Here is a 20726-nt window from a genome sequence, read left to right as displayed (position 1 = left end):
CATATTTTAAAATAATTTAATTTTCAATAAAAATAAAGTAAATAAACTATGAAAATGTGTTATTAAATAAAAATATTATTCGCACAATTTTCATATGCATATAATTTATTTAAAAAATAAATATTAGCACATTTTCAGTTTTAATATACTTTACAGGTATTGTATGCGTGATATAGTCTTAAATTTACATTTAATTTTAAAAGTGCGTTTCGTTATTCATGTAAAATCACAGATATCTATATTAAACCTAGATCGCTAACCTGTGCCATTAGCACATGACAGTATTGAGGCAGGAAGAACTTCTGGTTTCAACCATGTTACCTACAACAAAATTACCGCTTGTAGGTATGAATGTAGAAGCAGAAACTTTAGAAAATATACCAAGACACCGCTTATGCTTGGTCTGTCCATATAGCCCTCAGCTTTAAAATGCGCACTGCAAATAAGTTGATTTTTGGTTGGTTGAAAACCTTCTTTTCCAATTGCGTCAATCCACATTTACAATATTTCCAGACCAATTTAAAGAAAATCTAAAACGTGTATGTAATGCTTATTTGAAATATAATCTTAGAATGTCATAAAACTCGAATGTTACAAACATATATACATTCATTCTTTTTTCTTTTTCAACCGGCTCAACTGACAATACATACGCACTAATACATGCGTCGGAGCCATTTTGTTGTTGGGTAAGATAGCCGAATCCGGAAAACCTGTCGGACACAACTATTCAGCCGAACCAGCGATCTAGGTTTAGTATAGATATCTGTGCGTAAAATACTGAAAATCTATAGTATATGTAACATGAACTATAGATTTTTAGTGTTTGCAATTAATTGCAGAATACAGTCTAAGACATTCTATAAATTACAAGGTCAACTTCTTCTACTATTTTGAATAAGGTATGTGATCAATAACAACCTGATCACGACAAAAATTTGATGTTGGTTAATTTATATCTTTCGGGTTTTCTCGAGTAGAGAGGGCGGGAACCCGTCATGTCCACAATACAAGTATATAAATAATATGTTATTTATGCTGTGCGATTATACACGAGACGTACAAAGCGGACGCTTCAAGTCTGGTCTCTGCGATAGTCCGGCGCTGCGGTTTACGTACTCGCTGATTGACGACCCGATGTTTTTTTTTGTTACAGAGAGCAAAAGTATATGTGGACAATATTGACTGTAATGTTATTATAAAAAACTTAAACTAAAGAAAGCAAAAAAAAATTTAATTTGATTAAATATAACTATTTTTACTATTTTTTTAACTTTGTATTATGAGTTTTTGTGTTTACTTTATTAACACATAAATAAATTTATAAAAATATTTTCTGGTGGTTCGTATTTTTTCAATAAATCCGAAAATTTTTAGCGTTTAAAGCCCAAAGTTTCTTAAGGAGGAATTCCGATTTTTTTTGCAAAAACATAGGAAAATTTAGGAATTCTTTTTCCGAAACTATTCAATTAATTTAAAATTTGCACTATGTTTTTATCCATCTTTTAAAAACATACAGTTTTTTTGTTAATTTTTAATTATAAATACAGAAGCTATATATAATTAAATATAACGCTGTGCAAAATTCTTCATGTACTAATGTGCACGGTATTGATCTTCCAGGTAGTCTAAAACAAAAAAATAAAACGGCGTTTTACTTTATACACTTGTAGTTTCAGTTTGATGAATCAAAATTAAAAAATAAAAATTATTGCAAAAATTATTAAATTTTCAAATCAAAACTAGTTTTTACTACAAAATTCGTCCATTTTCATTATGCAAAAAAAAACTATGTAATTTATCAATATTCTGATTCATTAAACAATAAATAATGTTTGCTGAACATGCAGGCCAAATTTGAAGGTAATCGGTTCAATGGTTACAAAAATATCTTACACATTATCTGCAAAAATGTTGTTTTGAGAAAATAGCGTTTAAAGTTTTAGGTTTAGTTTATATAAGTATATAAAGTACTTACATAACTTTCTGTTACTCAGCTATTCCAGGGCCATATAGTAGTTCTTCCTCTTCTTTGTAGAATTGGTTTTGAGCCATTTGTTTGATTCAATGCTTTGTCCAAGCTCCTTTTGGAGCTTCGAGGTTTCATCGCGCTGATCTTTCAACCCGGTACTGATCTCGCTCTTCGGAATATATTTTGGCTTTTTCTCCTATAACTCTTCCTATCGTTGTCGTAGTTTTAAGAATAGCACAAAAATCTTCATTAAAAATTCCGGTTGCTAAATAAACCGCGATTTCAATTATTTCTGATTCACAATAAAGGTGTTTAGTTGCAAATCGCAGGTGGAGTAAAAGCTCTCGTTATTATTTTGAGTTTCACCGTCCAAACATTTTTTTAACAATTCTCTTGATAATAAATCTTCAAAAATTGGCTTTATGGCTTGCTGAACATCTTCATGTAGTGGCGGTTTATGATCGAATTCATCAAAACCTGCGTTCGGGTCAGTAAAGACCAACTCATAACTCTAAAAGTTTTATGAATTTTGAAATAAAATTTTCTGGAAATATTCTTAAGATGTTAAACTAAAATATTCCGTAAAAAAAATCGATTTTTTTTACTCGAAAAACCGAAATTTCCCCTTAATCGGACCCTGTATTTATACTATAAGTAAAGTTCAAACAATCCTGGGCGGAAACAATTCTACACTTTAAGAAATGTTACAAAAATTTATACGAGTGCATTTCTGGGATTTCTACAAATTTCTCGGTAAACTTACTAACTCGGTTAAATTATAATGAACTATAACATTCTAAATAGCTTACTCTGGCAAAAAAATCTTTTATAAAAAAAATAAAGTTCTACTAAAAGTATAATTTTATATAATTTATTAGTCTTTTGTCGTAGAAATATTTATTCTTTCTTAAAGATATTTATTTTTTCTTAGAATTATGTATTTATTTACTAAGTAACAAAAGTGTTACAATATTAGCATTGTTTTGTAGACTTTGTAACATTTCTTTTTGTGTAGAAATTTTTTCGCCAGGGATACACTAAATTTTTAATTTTTTTATGATAACTTTTTAACGAATAACAAACAACGGTTAAAACTGTCTAAAGGTTTATGACTGCTCTCAGGATTATGACTTTGACAATATATGTCAAAGTCATCAGGGCTAGGTTTATTATTGTCAACATTTGCTAATTTATTATTAATGCAAGCGCAAATGCAAATTTATATAATTGTTTTCTTAATTGTTTTTGTATATATGTCCTACAGATTGTTCGAGATTTAAAAATTTTAATTTTTTTAGAACATTTTAAAATTACATAAAATTTTAATATGAAACACATTTAAATAACAAAGGCCAGAAAGTAGATCGTTAAACCGTGTATAACTTTGGAAAATGTTTAAACATTTTCCAAGTGAATTTACAAACATTTACAAGATTTTTCAAACTGCGCATTTTAACATTAAATTTTTGATGTGAAAGTAAAATTATAAAATTAAATTGTACTTTGGTTTGAAAAATTTCTTTAATTGTAAACATTGTAACTATTTAGCATTTCTAAAAATAAATCAATATAATTAATCATAATAAACTAAGCTTAAATACAAGATTTTTATATGAAATTACTCATCAGCTTGAATATGAGTATGAAAATATGCACGAGTATAGAAATATTCATACATAAAATCTTAATAATTTCATAATGTGTTTAATATATTGCTGCAATATTACTAAAATTATATTGTATATATATTTTAAAAAGTTTTTTACAAGATCTTGTGCCGTATGGGAAGACATTATACATTACGCGGCCGTATCAAAAAACATGTTGATTAGTGCAGATATTTGATCGGGCGTGTATTTGATATACTTCGCCGGATTCTTCGAAAATGATGTGTCGCGATATTTATTGTGGAACACGGTGTATGGCGGTACAAGTGCCTCGTGCAACTCTTTCTTCAGCTCCTCACGCAGGCATCTGTCTGGCACTGAATAGGAGCGTTGACATTTGGCCACTTCTTCAAATTCTCGCGCAAAATTCAGAAACTTCTCCTTCAATGTCTTGGCGGCGAGATCTATACGTGACATGTTTAAAAATTAAGGAGATATACTTTCACTTTTGAGAGAGAGGGAGGGAGAGAGGGGGGAGGGGAGAAGGGGAGAGAAAGAGAGGGGGGGAAGAGAGAGACCATTAAGGAGAAGATTTTTGCAAAAGTTTTTATTAATGTATAAACTGCAAAATTTTAAATGCAGTTTCTTGAAACAAGATTTTTCAAAATTGTTACTCGTTTGGTTTTAATATAACTGACTTAAAATTTTTAGGACATAATATTTTTGATTTTTTTTGTCCAAATCAAATAAAAATTACAATCAAATAAAAATTCCAATTATTTTATTTTTGCGACAAAAAGAAAATTCTGAAAAGAAAAGTGAAAAAATTGCAATTTTTCCAAAACTTTACAAAAATAAATTTTTTATTTTCATTGCAAGTCAAATAAGAACTACATTTGTGCAGAATAGATTTTTTTTCACTTTTTTATTTTAAATATTTCTCCATTTTAAATCATGATAAGAGTAAGTCAATATTTTTTTATACGCTCATAGAATATTTCAAATAATTACTAAAAACATCTGAGTGAAAAAAGGCTTAGACAAGCACATTAAAAGAAAGTTCAATATATAAAATTAACTAATTCATTAAAGTTCAATATATAAAATTTAATAATTTTAATAACATTAAGTTGGAACGGTTTCGACTCAGCAAGTCTGCCTCAACCAATAACAAATATAAATCATGGTAATCAAAATAGGATAATGCAATTAACAACATTCAAATGGAATTAAAATTGAGTAAGAAAAGATATGAGTATAATATAAATTAAAATTCATGTTGTTAAAAGGTAAAAAAAAAGATGTATGAGAGAAAAGTACATAAATAATGTATAGTTATGAATAGCTAGATTATTAGAAAGGTATATGAGTTGTCCAGTAATAAAGAATTCTTACTGTGCATGTAAACTTATAAAAATCCCCTTCCTTTCCATTTTTATCTTAAGAAAAAAAAAACGTTAAATTATGGTTAGGTCAAGAATTTAACCAATCCCATCTTTTAAGTTCAAATTTTTAATCAAAATGTCAAAAATTATAAACTGTAAATTTTACAAATTTAAATTATAACTACGAAAACTAAACAAATTCATATTGTTACGTTCACGTAACAATCGGTTTTTCCGAACACTCGCGGCACCACGTTCACGCTCGCGCACAAAATAACAAGACAAACTTTATATATATAATTTTATTTCTCTTCAAGCTTACATTGCCAAGAAGGGGACTTGGTTTACAATCGTTCCTGAGCCACTCATTCATCCACACCCTATACTAATCTTATGTTCTATGCCCTCCTTATCTATACTCTACCACGCGCTTATGCGCATTTCTTTCCTTTCCTTGCGCTCACGGTGCTAATTATACCTCCCTATACTTATTCTTTTACCTATCCAGGGTACAGCACGGGGCAACAGTCCGCCCAGGCAAACAAACACCATACCATATACAGCAAGTCTGTCCACCCAGACGACCCCCAGCACCACACCGCCCTCATTCCTATATCTATACCTATGCTTATGCCTAATTATGTTTCCATCTTAACTCCTAATTTACATTCTTCTTTTGCGTATCCTCACATTCTTCCTTTTTCGTACCTCCATTTCTTGGTTCCTCCTTTCCTTCTTCTCGGTTCTTCTTTCACCTTTCTTTTCTCTCCTCTCTCTTTTCTTTCCTGCTTCTTATACCAAATATCTTTAATAATCCTTATAGCCTTCTTTTCACCCAGCCTTCCAGAGATTATTTACAAGGGGAGGATCAGGTGAGTCACCCTGGGATTTTGATCCCAATTTTTTTAGTTATCCTGGAGACGAAAAAAAAGTTTACGTCTCCCGGCGTTTGATCGAATAGGCTTTAGTTTCGGAATAATAAATTTGTGAAAATTGGCTATACCGTGGCGCACCATATGAGTCTTCTCGGTAAGTGTTTTCCCAACCAGTGTAGTCGGCTCCATGCGTTAGGTGCTTGCTTCACAGTCGTAAGATCCGGGTTCGCTCCCGGATGTGTGCAATTTTTTTTATTTTTTATTTTTAATAAGTGTATTTATTTATCTTGATGATATTGATATAGTATGCAAATTTCTAAAATAAAAAATTTAATTTAATATCACTTTCTAAACATTAATTTAAATTTAATTTGAAGGATATTTGAATTCAAGTAATAATATTTGAAATAATAAATAGGTAGTAATAATAATAATATATAAGTTATTTAAAATGGATAACATAAAGGCAACGTATCTAAATTTTCAAATTGTTTAAATTTAACACTGGTATTCTTCTACGATTAATTATTTTAAAAACTAGAATTTTAAAATACTGTTAATATTATTTCCAATTAAATTTTAAATTAAACAATTTGAAAATTTAAATACGTTGCTTTTATATGTTATCCATTTCAAATAACTTATATATTATTATTATTATTACCTATTTATTATTTCAAATATTATTACTTGAATTTAAATTAAATTTAAATTAATGTTTAGAAAGTGATATTAAATTAAATTTTCTATTTTAAAAATTTGCATACAAGATCAATATCATCAAGATAAATACACTTATTAAAGAAAAAAAAAAATATTGCACACATCCGGGAGCGAACCCGGATCTTACGACTGTGAAGCAAGCACCTAACGCACGGAGCCGACTGCACTGGTTGGGAAAACACTTACCGGGAAGGCTCATATGGCGCGCCGCGGTATGACTAATTTTCACAAATTTATTATTTCGAAACTAAGGCCTATTCGATTAAACGCCGGGAGACGTAAACTTTTTTTTCATCTCCAGAGTAACTAAAAAAATTGGGATCAAAATCCCAGGGTGACTCACCTGATCCTCCCCTTGTTAGTATCTCCACGCAGAAATGCAGAAATTACGCATCTTATGGAATTGTTCCAATACAACGTGACAAGAATTACCCACAGTGTGAACTTGTTGCTGCAAAGGAGATCCACAGCGCTCTTCCGTCCCTTCTGCATCCACCTCTGCTGTCTTATTCCATACAATCTTTCTTCAACCTCTGTAAGCACAGTCTCCAAAGGCAAAAGATACGTTTCCGTTTCTCCTTCTCCTTTAATAATCCAACAACCTCCTTTTTTCTAATTCTTACTAAAATTCTGGTTCTTCTTTCCTTTTTGCTTACCCCTCTGTCGCCTCTTTATCCTATACATTTATTCTAATTCCTTTTTCTTTTTCTTCCTGTACCACTTCTTCTATCCTTTATGCTTCATAACCTCAATCTCCTGTACCTCTTTCTCCATCCTTTATGATTCATCTACAACGGCCGGTGATCAGAGTTCCCTCAGTTCTAATTTACTTTTGCTACTTCTTTCCTATAATATCACTCTTTTCACCGTCTCCTTACAATCCTTCTAATCTCCTTTCCTTTCATTCCTTCTTTCTCTCATGTCACTCATTCTCCATAAACCATTCTGCCTAATTCCTTGCATTATCGCATTTTCTTTCCTGTAGCTGTATCTGCCTTTATTTCTAACCTTTTATCCCTCTAATTTATTCTCCTTACACTCTTCCTCTTTGCCCTTTTTATTTTCCTTACCTTCCACGTTTAATTCCTACCTTACCGGCTCTTCCAGATTCTCCCGCCTCATTGTCCACCCTAACCTATTCCTGTTCCTTCCGCCTATGTCTTATAATATCTCCTCAATTCCTTTTCCCCTACATCCGCTTCCAATTACCCGTCTTCTCTACCTTCTTATCTCTCTGGGTCGTACCTCTTTACTTTCTAATACTTCCTAATATACTACAAACACTCATACTCAGCCTCACTCTATCTCCATCCACATCCACACACCATCGCGCCACCTAACCAAGTCCGACAAACTTTATAAAAATGTTCGCTTTTAATCTCAGAAAGTCTTACAATCAAAAGCAAAACAAAACAACAACACCAACACTGTCACTCATTGACAGAAGATATTTACAACTTTATTTACGCCTATACCGGGCGTAACACTGTAAATAAAATTTACAATAAATCAAGTAGACTTACGTTAAATATGTTGATATAAGTACAAAATTAAAAACTCTTATAATAAACCAAACGTTTATTTTCGTTATCAGTGTCAATATTGTTAGCAAACTGATAGAACAACAAGTAACCTCAACAATTATATGAATATCGTTTCGTAGAGATTTTATTGTCCAAATATAGATATCGTGATCAGTGCAAAGATATGATGCGAGTTAATTATTAGCAATCAAGTAACCGAGTGTCATTGATCTTATTTAAACTATTGATTTTGATATGCAACATTTTTGCAATCAATCCGTTGTAATATTGTGGTTCATCCAATATAATATTGTTACGTTCACGTTACAGTCGTGAACCACGTACTCTCGCGGAACCACGTTTTCACTCGCGCACAAAATAACGAGATAAACTTTGTAAAAATGTATGCTTTTAATCCTCGTAAGTCTTACAAATCAAATCAAGACAAAACAACAACAACACGAACTCTGTCACTCATTGACAGAAGATGTTTTCAACTTAATTTACGCCTATACCGGGCGTAACAATATTATGGTCAAAGGACATTACAATATTATTAAATTTTCCCAATTAAATTCATGATTAAGAGCAATTCTATGTTCTGTGACTACTGATATTGAAACATTTTGTTTTTATGTTATTCATATGTTTCTTTAATTTAGTTTTTTTCAAGATAAGAAAAGAAAGGGGATTTTTATAAGTTCATATGCATAGTAAGAATTCTTATTACTGGACAACTCATATACCTTTATAATGATCTTGGCTTTTGTTATGTTTGGAATTACCGCCATATGCATTTCGCACACTACACCCGTGTACCTCTCTCGACCAATAAGAAGCCGCCTTTCTTTTCATGAGCACTGACCCATCTATATTATCCGGTAACCTTCCGGGCCTTCCCAGAGAGTCAGTCTATGTATTCAGTATTTTTCTTTTAGTCTGTCTGTATCCCGTAACAATAAACTCGGCATTGCATTATAAATATCCCTCTCGCTTAATTGTGAATCACCCACACCCACAAAGTAAGAGATACAACAGTGGTGTCAGCAGTGGGATGAGATCAATCAGCAAAACAGCAAGCGTGCGAAATGTCGTTAACATCCGAAGCGTTGATGGCATTGTCGACTGCCTTCACGGAAGCGATTCGAGAAGCAACACGAATGGCCGCGGAATCGACAACGGGGACCACAACCTCCACGCACTCAAAGCCACCATCGTTTAAAATAAGTGAATATCGATCCTCTGATGGGGCCACCGTCGAAGATTATTTTAAACGGTTCGAGTGGGCACTCAAATTAAGTAAAATCGCCGAAGAACATTGGGCTAACTTCGCTCGCGTTCACATGGGAACAGAGCTCAACCAGGCACTCAAATTCTTGGTAAGCCCACGATCACCTGAAGATCTCACATTTGAGCAAATACGGGATACCCTTAAGAACCATATAGATCGCGCTAAAAATAAATTTGCGGAAAGCATCCGATTTCGGAAAATCTGCCAACAAAAAGACGAAACGGTAGCAAGTTTCGCTCTTCGTTTACGGCAAGGTGCAGTTCACTGCGAGTACGGAGAATTTCTCGACAGAATGCTAATAGAACAATTATTGCATGGGCTCGAATCTAGTGACACGTGCGACGAAATTATAGCAAAGAAACCGGCAACTTTTGACGCGGCATTTGATATCGCACACACTCTTGAAGCAACTCGACTTACCGCTAATGAGGTTAAAACTACGATGACACCAGCTCCCGAAGCTACGCATAAACTAGGTTATACACAACCGAAAAAAAAGCACGGCAACAAACAAGGACGCCAGAGATCATCATCACGCAATCGACAGCAGCAATACCAACACAAGCAGAAAGACTTCTCAAAAAAGAAGCAGGACCAGCGATGCCAAGGATGTGGTAGAGACCATCCACGGAGTCAATGTCAATTCCGAGATGCCGAATGTCATAATTGCGGTATTAAGGGACACATCGCTACAGTGTGTCGATCCAAGAAGAAAGAAAAATCCGATCAAGTTTCTGACGCACTCGTACCAGCAGATCACGTCGATTCTATTCAATACTTCAACAAGGTCAATGACATCAACACTTCCAACCTAGCACGGAAACGAATGATCAATGTCTCGATCGATGGCCATAATTTAGAGATGGAGCTGGATACTGGAGCACCCTGCGGTATCGTAAGTAAAAAAATGTTACATACCATTAAGCCTACATGTTTGTTGCAGAAAACTGATAGACAGTTCGCCAGTTATACGTCTCACAAAATCAATTGTATTGGACGACTGCCAGTCAATGTCACAATTGGCCGAACTACTAAGAGGCTTAATTTATACGTGGTGGATGGTAATTTCGATACGCTCATGGGTCGAGAATTGATCTCACACTTCACCCACGAAATAGATTTCGCAAAACTATTCTCATCGCCAGACGGGATTCACGCGGTGTCAACGGTACCGCCCTGTCTTACCGCAGAGCAAAAAGGTCAGCTAGATCAACTCCTGAATCGATTTCAAGATGTATTCGACGACGTAGCAGGGAAGCTATCGGGCCCGCCTGTCAAGATACATTTGAAACCAGAAGCGACACCAGTCTTCGCCAAAGCACGTGAAATACCTTACGCACTCCGCGATGCTTACGCGAGGGAAATCGATGCAAAAATCAAGTCAGGACTCTACAAAAAAGTCGATTATTCAGAATGGGCGTCGACTACGCACGTTGTAACGAAGAAAAATGGCAAAATCCGCATCACGGGTAATTACAAGCCAACACTTAATCCGCGTATCATTATAGATGAACATCCGATCCCGAGGGCTGAGTCAATATTCAATCAAATGAGAGGCGCAACAACCTTTTGTCATCTCGATATTACAGATGCGTATTCACATCTTCCTGTGGATGAGGAATTCAGTCACGCGCTTACGCTTAACACACCAACACATGGCTTGATTCGACCGACACGCGCAGTGTACGGCGCCGCAAATATTCCAGCTATCTGGCAACGACGGATGGAGTCTGTCCTCCAAGATCTTCCTAAAGTACGCAATTTTTTCGATGATATACTACTTTTCGCCGATAACTTTGCCGATCTAATGATAACCTTGGAAAAAACGCTGGAAAGAATGCGCTCTCATGGTTTACGACTCAATCGCACGAAATGCGTCTTCGCATCACCCTCTGTGGAATTTCTAGGACATAAGATCGACGCTCAGGGCATCCACAAATCGGATAAACACATTGAGGCAATCCGAGATGCGCCGAAACCGTCAACGCATGAAGAACTCCAATTATTTCTGGGGAAAGCCACATACTACAATGCATACATCCCGGATCTTTTGACGAGAGACCGTCCGCTGCGAGATATACTTCGTCAGGAGACTTTCAAATGGACGCCTGCTGCAGAAAAGGCATTTAAGGAAATCAAAACAGCATTGATATCACCTCAAGTCCTTATGCCATACGACCCGTCGCTACCTCTACTTTTGGCAACCGATGCCAGCAAAACAGGCTTGGGCGCGGTACTCTCACATCGTCTCAGCAATGGTCGGGAGCGACCAATAGCTTATGCCAGTCGTACGATGACTACTACAGAACAGAAATACCCACAGATCGACAAAGAAGCGCTTGCCATCGTCTGGGCTGTACAGAAGTTCTTCCATTATCTCTACGCTCGTCATTGGACCTTGATCACTGATCACAAGCCACTAACTCAAATCCTTCATCCAGAAAAATCGCTACCGGTGCTATGTATTAGCAGAATGGCTAATTATGCAGACTATTTAGCTCATTTCGACTTTGATGTGATTTTCAAATCCACGAAAGAGAATACTAACGCTGATTATTGTTCCAGAGCATCACTATCATCAACGATTAACGCCATACAGGATTCTTCGCCACGAGGGAAGGAAGAGTTCGATGGAGATGAATTCGATCACTTCATCATTAAGCAAATTAAGCAATTACCAATCGACGCGGAACAAATCGCTCGAGAAACAAGAAAGGACCCTGCACTCGAAAAAATTATCAAATTACTAGAAACAGGACAAAACCTCGAACGTGCAGGTTACAAAGCTCCGGAGTCAGCCTATAAACTGGCCTCTAATTGTTTGGTGTTCGAACATCGTGTCGTGATACCACCCGTGCTACGGAAAGCAATGCTGGATGATCTACATGCGGCACATTTAGGTATCGTTAAAATGAAGGGAATAGCACGATCATTTATTTATTGGCCTGGCACCGATCCGGAAATTGAACGTACTGCGAAATCATGCGTTGAATGTGCTAAACATGCACATGCTCCCCCAAAGTTTCGTCAGCATCACTGGGACTACCCCAAAGGACCGTGGGAACGTATCCACATCGATTACGCCGGTCCCGTCGCTGGAATGATGCTCTTGATTGTCTCCGACGCATTTAGCAAATGGCTTGAAGTCAAGGCGACCAACTCGATGACGACGGCTGCAACAATTGCCATTCTTGATAACTTATTCACAGCTCACGGTGTTCCTACCACTGTAGTTTCAGACAATGGAACGCAGTTTACGTCATCTGAATTCAAATCGTTCTTACAAACCAGTGGCGTTAAATACCACAAGTTAACAGCGCCTTATCATCCCTCCACCAATGGACAAGCCGAACGAAGTGTGCAGACAGTCAAAGCTGCCCTTCGTGCCATGGGGACTACTCGTAGTACACTTCAAGAGGATCTAAACAGATTCCTTCGTCATTATCGCATCGCACCACACTCAACTACGGAACAATCACCATCACAGCTATTCCTCGGTCGAATATTACGAACACGCTTGGATTTGGTTCGACCTGATGACGTCTTCACAAAAGTTACTCAAAAGTGGAACTCACAGTTTGTTCCAACGTTTCGCTCACTGAAGCCAACTCAAGTCGTATATTTCCTTTCGGGAAATCCTAGGATGGATAAATGGATCCAAGGAATTATCACGACTCGTCTGGGAGACCTTCATTACGAGATTGATTACAACGGTCGAAGATTCAAACGCCATATAGATCAAATTCGAGGACATGAAGAAGGTAAGATGACAGAGCAATCCAATGTTACTCCAGCACCCGATGTGAGTAACAATTCGGAAAGCCGTCAACCCCGGCGAGTACGATTCTATCCGGATACTTCGGAAGCACACACACCGGTGGCACCTACGAACGCAAAAATACAGCCGTCTCCAGTGCCACAACCAAGGACTTCGACTCGTACAACAACGATTTCAGAACAGATCCCATCAACAGCATCCGATAGAGGCGTTATAAGAAACGGGCACGCCTCACCTCCAGTTATTCCTCGGAGATCGACAAGGGATCGTCGTCCTCCGAACAGATTCTCTCCAAGTCGCTAATCAGGAGAATTTCCGTTGAGGGGAGGAAATGTTATGTTTGGAATTACCGCCATATGCATTTCGCACACTACACCCGTGTACCTCTCTCGACCAATAAGAAGCCGCCTTTCTTTTCATGAGCACTGACCCATCTATATTATCCGGTAACCTTCCGGGCCTTCCCAGAGAGTCAGTCTATGTATTCAGTATTTTTCTTTTAGTCTGTCTGTATCCCGTAACAATAAACTCGGCATTGCATTATAAATATCCCTCTCGCTTAATTGTGAATCACCCACACCCACAAAGTAAGAGATACAACAGCTTTCATAACTATATTATATATATATATATATATATATATATACCGGGTGTCCCAGACCACCCGTCCCACCCGATTTTTTCGTAAACGCGACATTTTAAAGAAAAATGTTTCAGACAAAAGTTGTAGGGTTTTAAAAGATCTATTTACTGATTTTATCAGTTTGACCTTGGATGGCGTCGCCAAGGTCAGATCAAAATAACATTAACTTTTTTAAATAGGACACCTCATTTTTGGTTCCAGAATCTAATAGCTGGTGTCAAGACCTTTCCAAAACACTATAAGAAAGTTTATTTTTGTTCAGTACTTTCCGAGTTGTGAGGCTTGAAAGTTACGGTGTACTGTTACCTTCAAGCGTCATAACTCGGAAAGTCCTTAACCAAAATAAACTTATTTATAGTGTTTTGGAAAACTCTCGAAATCGACTACAAGAAAATGCAATGAAAAATATACCTGTTTCAGACCACCCGTCCCACCCTTTTAAAACGTAGGGATGTGCTTGTACAAAAAAATGGCTCAGACAAAATTTGCATGATTTCGAGGGATCAACCTGATGATGATCTTGAATTCGACCTTGAGATCGATCTTGGGCATAAAGGTATAAGTCAAAGTAACATTTTTAAAATGTAAAAACGAAATAATCGGTGCCGCCTGTAGGTATTAGCGTTACCTAAGGTGTACCACGTGTAGGTAACAAGATCGTACTTACACCTTATCGTGGTGCTTTTTTAAGGTGGTTCCCCTCGCCGTCACCTTTGTCGGGGTGCTTTCATAAGGTGGTTCCCCTTGCCGTCACCTTTGTCGGGGTGCTTTCATAAGGTGGTTCCCCTTGCCGTCACCTTTGTCGGGGTGCTTTTTTAAGGTGGTTCCCCTCGCCGTCACCTTTGTCGGGGTGCTTTCATAAGGTGGTTCCCCTTGCCGTCACCTTTGTCGGGGTGCTTTCATAAGGTGGTTCCCCTTGCCGTCACCTTTGTCGGGGTGCTTTTTTAAGGTGGTTCCCCTCGCCGTCACCTTTGTCGGGGTGCTTTCATAAGGTGGTTCCCCTTGCCGTCACCTTTGTCGGGGTGCTTTCATAAGGTGGTTCCCCTTGCCGTCACCTTTGTCGGGGTGCTTTTTTAAGGTGGTTCCCCTCGCCGTCACCTTTGTCGGGGTGCTTTCATAAGGTGGTTCCCCTTGCCGTCACCTTTGTCGGGGTGCTTTCATAAGGTGGTTCCCCTTGCCGTTCACCTTTGTCGGAGTGCTTTTTTAAGGTGGTTCCCCTCGCCGTCACCTTTGTCGGGGTGCTTTCATAAGGTGGTTCCCCTTGCCGTCACCTTTGTGCATACGCATGTTGTTCAGTCTCGATGTTCAAAATGTCCACCACGTGCATTTATACAGGCTGTTACCCTACTTTGAAAATCATCCGTCGCCCGACGAATTTCGTCAGTATCTAGAGACTGAATGACTTGTCGAATTCTGTTTTTCATATCTTCTGCAGTCGTAGGTCGTTCGCGGTATACAAGGTCTTTTATTCGTCCCCACAAATAATAATCTAAAATTGTAAGGTCCGGTGATCGTGGTGGCCAATTATGTGGACCATGTTTACCTATCCATCGGCCGCGAAATATGCGGTTCAGTTGATGACGAGCAATGACAGACGTGTGGGCGGGACATCCATCCTGTTGAAACCACATATTTAGACGTAATTGGAGTGGAATATCTTCAAGTAAACGTGGAAGTTCGTTTTCGAGTAAATCGGCGTATAAAAAACGGTTTAAATTCTCTTGAAAGAAAAATGGTCCCACGATATGCGTATCAACAATTCCGCATCAAACATTGACTTTCCAGATACGTTGATGATCCATTTCTCGATACCAATGTGGATTCTCTTGTGCCCAATAACGAAAATTATGTGTGTTTATTTCGCCGTCACTTTTAAAGGTGCACTAATCAGAAAATAAAATACTTCTATGGAAATTAGGTAATTGTTGAGTAATCCAATTACAGAATATCAGTTTTTGTCTATGATCGTTCAATGTCATGGCCTGGTGAAGTGACATTCGATATGGATGGAATGAATTTTCACGAAAAATTCGACTGATCGTGCTTCGACTTATTCCACTATCTCTTGCTCGTCGCTTTAAAGAATCATTCGGGGTTACAAAGGCAGATGCAATTACATCAGGTGCTCTTACTGAACGAACTGATCGATGAATTTGCCTTCCCTTATTATGATCCGGCTGAACAATACCTTTTACAATTATTCGACGTTGTAAGCGACTGAAAACTTTGCGTGAATGTGGTGTATGATCGGGATATTCATTTCGCCACATTATTTCAGCTGCTCGAAAACTTCCAGCTCTACCCAAAACTGACATCATTAACGCAGCTTCTTCGTTCGGGTAAGGCATAACTACAAATTACGCTTACGACCGGGTTGCTTATTAGAAAACGTGAATTGGTGACGAGTTGCGTAATATTATGAATTCTAAGCAATGACTTTTAGGAGTGGTATGTAAGGGTGCTTTTTCGTGAAAATTACTTTATTGCTACAATAATCAACATTAAATGAAGATTAATATTAATAAATCAAGAATAAACGGCATCATAGAGCTGTACCGAATGTTAGAGATCTCGGTAATTAGGTATCTTCAAAACTCTACGCGTAGGACTATAGGTACACGCACCGGCAGAAATGGTGTCTCTCGACGCTAGCGCTCGGCTGCCGCACACACGCGGAGCCGCGCTCGTACGTGTGTCTAGGCTGCGCGGCGACGATCGGGGTGCGGGCGGAAAGTGGTGGGGGGCTTTACGATAGTGCATCCTCCTCGCTCGACGCTGGGTCGAGAGAGAAAGCATTATTCAACGTGATACCATGGGCGAAGTCGGTGTCCTCTGCTTATATTTTTCATTGCATTTTCTTGTAGTCGATTTCGAGAGCTTTCCAAAACACTATAAATAAGTTTATTTTGGTTAAGGACTTTCCGAGTTATGACGCTTGAAGGTTACAGTACACCGTAACTTTCAAGCCTCACAACTCGGAAAGTACTCAACAAAAATAAACTTTCTTATAGTGTTTTGGAAAGGTCTTCACACCAGCTATTAGATTCTGGAACCAAAAATGAGGTGTCCTATTTAAAAAAGTTAATGTTATTTTGATCTGACCTTGGCGACGCCATCCAAGGTCAAACTGATAAAATCAGTAAATAGATCTTTTAAAACCCTACAACTTTTGTCTGAAACATTTTTCTTTAAAATGTCGCGTTTACGAAAAAATCGGGTGGGACGGGTGGTCTGGGACACCCGGTATATATATATATGGGGCATTCTCAAAAAGGCTACCCCTGCTGCCCATTTCAATTTTTGAGGTTGTAACGCTGGTACTTTCTCGGTGTCGGTTACGGGATTTTAGGTTCAGGATCGGATGCTCGGATGTGCTCGCCAGATGTCCGGGTTCGTGTCGAAATGATAATGCCGTATTTTGGTAGTAAAAATGAAAGAGGTCAAATATATTTAGCTATACTTTAGTACAAAATGGAATTATACAGTTCCGATATCGTTATCGAATAATACTGAGCTCCTTGTACAACATTACGGCCCTCAATTGCGCGGTCGTCGGCCCGCGGGAAATCAAGAGAACGATCACGTGGTATTCGAATAGTGTCGCGGCACTTAACTGCGCGGTCGTCGGCCCGCGTGAATTTAAGAGAACAGTCGCAACGTATTTGCGCGGTACTTAATATCTAAACGGAAAGGACTTTAACAATTCGGAAACGGACGGACAGTGACTAGGCGCTTTGCGCGCGGAAGTAGCAAGCGGGGTTGCTCGGTTTAACAACATAGATCTATATACATAGTTCGCGGCGGAACGTGCGATGTCGGAACGGACTCGCGGTTCTCGCAATGTAACGACTCGGATGAGTCGTGTGATCTACGGACGGCTTCGGTTTACGCTCTATGCGTACGGTATCCGTTTGTTAGAGTGGCCGCGCGGCGGTCCACTCTAATGCCGTGCTCGGGGCCCGATTGGCCCGTGCGGTTGACCGGTTACGGTCTCGGTACTCGACGCCCTCGCGCTGTGCGCGGGCTGTCGACGGGGTCGGCCGGTTCGGCCTCATCTCGCGGGGTTAGCCCGGGAGGTACGGTGGCGGACACTGGAACGGTGTCGACGCGGACGGTCCCCGAGAATTCCCGGGGACACTCGGAACGGTCTGGTCGGAGTGGCCGGACGACGAGAATGCCCGTCGTCCGGCTGTACGGAAACGGAATTGCCGTGCGGGGAGAATACCCGCCGTACGGCGCAACGGATTCGGATCGGATTTAGCCGGACGTACGGGAATGCCCGTCGTCCGGCCGGACGGTCCGGATTGGCCGCGTGACAAGAATGCCCGTCACACGGCTGATCGGATTGGATGGCCTGCGCGACGAGAATGCCCGTCGCGCGGCTGAGCGGATCGGATTGGCCGAGCATACCCGGCCTCGGGGACGACGGTTTTACCAGTCGCGGGAAGGTTGGAACGAGAATGCCCGTTCCCGAGGAGATGCTCGAGAATCCCCGAGCTAGGAGGCGCCGAGTATGCCCAGCGCTGGAAAGGATCCGATGAGATCGGATGTTCGGACGGATCTCTGGTACGTTGCCCACTGCCGGCTTATATATCGTTCCGCGCGGCTGGACGCACCAATCAGCGAGCGCGGACGAGCCGGCTAGAGTCGGAGCGCTTTCGGAACGCGGCGCGTAGCGCGTCGGTCGTGCGCGGTAGCACGCGGTGGTCTTACGTAAGCCGATCGTACGTGCGTGGGTCTTACGTAAGATACACGTGCTCGGCTGCGGTGCGTTCGACGGTTGGTCGGTCTGGAGTGGCGGCACAGTGGAGGGGCGTAATGTTACAAGGTAAAATGTTCGAAAAGGGCTTAAAATTTTCGTTGAAATGTCTATTTTTCGATGCCGTTTGGCCTTTTGGAAAATTCAAAATGGCGGACCTAATATCACGGCTAGAATGAAAAAAACCTTTGAAAAAATACATAATAACGTGAATAAATGTGCAAGATATGACATAGCAGAGGTCTAATCCTTATGTGTAAGTGTGTGAGTGTGTGTGTGTGTGTGGGGGGGGGAGGTGGGGGGAGGGGGGATACGCGCGCTCATACGCGTGCGTGTATAAATGAATCACGTAAAAATCCTTGCTCAACATGGTCTGGCTATCAAGACATTTGCATACAAAATTTCGAATCATTTCATCCTTGTCCTGAAAAAGTACGTCACAAAAAACCTACGGTACAGAAAATATTGTTCTTTAAAAAACATTTTCTCCACAGAATAATAGTAAGATTACTTAAAATTACTTTGAAACTTATATTATCCCTCATAACATTTTTTACAATTGCAAATGTTGGCAACAGATTAGTTAGTAGAAAAACCGTAAACAGAAAACATACTTTGTTATAGTCAATTATGGTAGCACACTTTTGTTAATATGCAATAATCTTGGTAAAATATATGACAGAGTGGTTAACAGTAAGCAAATGTCGAACATATTGATGACAGACTGTTAACAAACGCCAAGCAGTTTTTTTATTGCAAATAGTGTTAGCAAACATCACGTAAAAATGCAGCAGCATCTGTTGATCAAAATACATAAGATTGACAGTCAATAGCGAACAAGTCAATCGAATATATTGACGACATATCCACTGCATGAACCCAAAAGATCTATCTTTAAAGTCGTACACCTGCGAGTAGTACGCGGTATCGCCGCTAGATGGATGTGGCAGTGCTTATATCTCGTACATAAAAAACTACACATATAGAATAAAAGGCACAGCAATATTTTTTCATTTTTCAAATTTTCTCGTCTTGTTTTAGATTAGAGAACCTCATCAGAATACATTTATTAGTCACAGAATTTATCGAGTTAATTAATTATAGTTTGCAATTCAATCAATAAGTTTTTTTATGTTAAATAGAATATTCAACTCACGTTTTTGTCTCTTCTTTATCGACTTTTACTTTTTCTACAATTATTCCAATTATCTCTTACCTGTACCACATCCAAAATAAAAAATGTCGGCTAAATCTCGTACAGATAGATGTATGAATCCATTCAAGAAACTTGGTGAAAAAGGACATTGTGGTAAAGATTTACGAGTGATACCAAAATTCATTCGGGACAAATTTCCTGAGATACCGACTAATTCTAAAATTTGTTGTGCATGTAGGAAAAAAAGTAGGATTGAATATGTTGATATGTCTTTAGATGAATCTAATGATTGTGTCACAAATATGGAATGTGATGGAAACTCATTAACAATGGATATTGATAACTTAGAGATTTCTTATAATGAAGATAACATTCGATCACCTAGAGAAATTGAACTGAAAGAAATGCTTGATGGTCTTAAACAAAAATTTTCCACCTTGAAACACAATGATCCTTTAAGGGTGCGAATTCTCACTATAGCTCCGTCGTCTTGGAGTGTGAGAAAAATAGTAAAAGAATTTGGTGCATCACGATATTTAGCAAAAAAATCTAAGGAATTGAAATTCAACCATGGCGTATTAACTGATACTACTAAAAGAGTTGGGAGAGTTTTACCGCAAACTACTGTTGAAAAAGTAATTGAATTTTATAATAGTGATATAAACAGCAGGATAATGCCTGGAATGAAGAATGCCATTTCCTTAATAAATAATAAACGGATAATAGTGCAAAAACGTTTTTTACTATTAAATTTAAAAGAACTGCATGCCTTATTTAAAGAATCCAACCCAAAATATGATGTTAGCTTTAGTACATTTGCTAAACTTAGACCTAGAAATTGCATACTCCCTGGGGCTTCTGGAACACATTCCGTTTGTGTTTGTACAATCCATGAAAATGTCAAGTTAATGATTGATGCAATTGATGTACGGAAACTAACAGAAAATATAGACAAGCCACTTTCCAATTATAAAGATTGTTTGAATGAAATTATATGTAAGGAATCGAATCCTG

The 20726-nt window shown here is 38.5% G+C and overlaps 1 protein-coding gene across 4 annotated transcripts in view; it reads right to left on the bottom strand.

The window, feature by feature from the left end:
* Positions 1–290: 290 nt before the first annotated feature.
* LOC105200300 (exocyst complex component 7) overlaps positions 291–20726 on the bottom strand; it is a 116064-nt gene continuing 95628 nt past the window's right edge. For all 4 annotated transcript variants that reach the window (XM_039450107.1, XM_039450106.1, XM_039450108.1 and 1 more), the window contains exons 7-8: positions 1979–4043; positions 291–1628 (exon numbers count right to left, since the gene is read on the bottom strand). In XM_039450107.1, coding sequence (XP_039306041.1) covers positions 3772–4043 — 272 coding nt within the window. In that variant the 3' untranslated portion in view covers positions 291–1628; positions 1979–3771. The remainder of the gene's footprint in view (positions 1629–1978; positions 4044–20726) is intronic.

Source organism: Solenopsis invicta, chromosome 5 (genome assembly GCF_016802725.1).
Source record: "Solenopsis invicta isolate M01_SB chromosome 5, UNIL_Sinv_3.0, whole genome shotgun sequence".
Lineage (NCBI taxonomy): Eukaryota > Metazoa > Arthropoda > Insecta > Hymenoptera > Formicidae > Solenopsis > Solenopsis invicta.
Note: the sequence above shows the minus strand (reverse complement) of the source record. Positions and strands in the feature narration are given on the sequence as shown.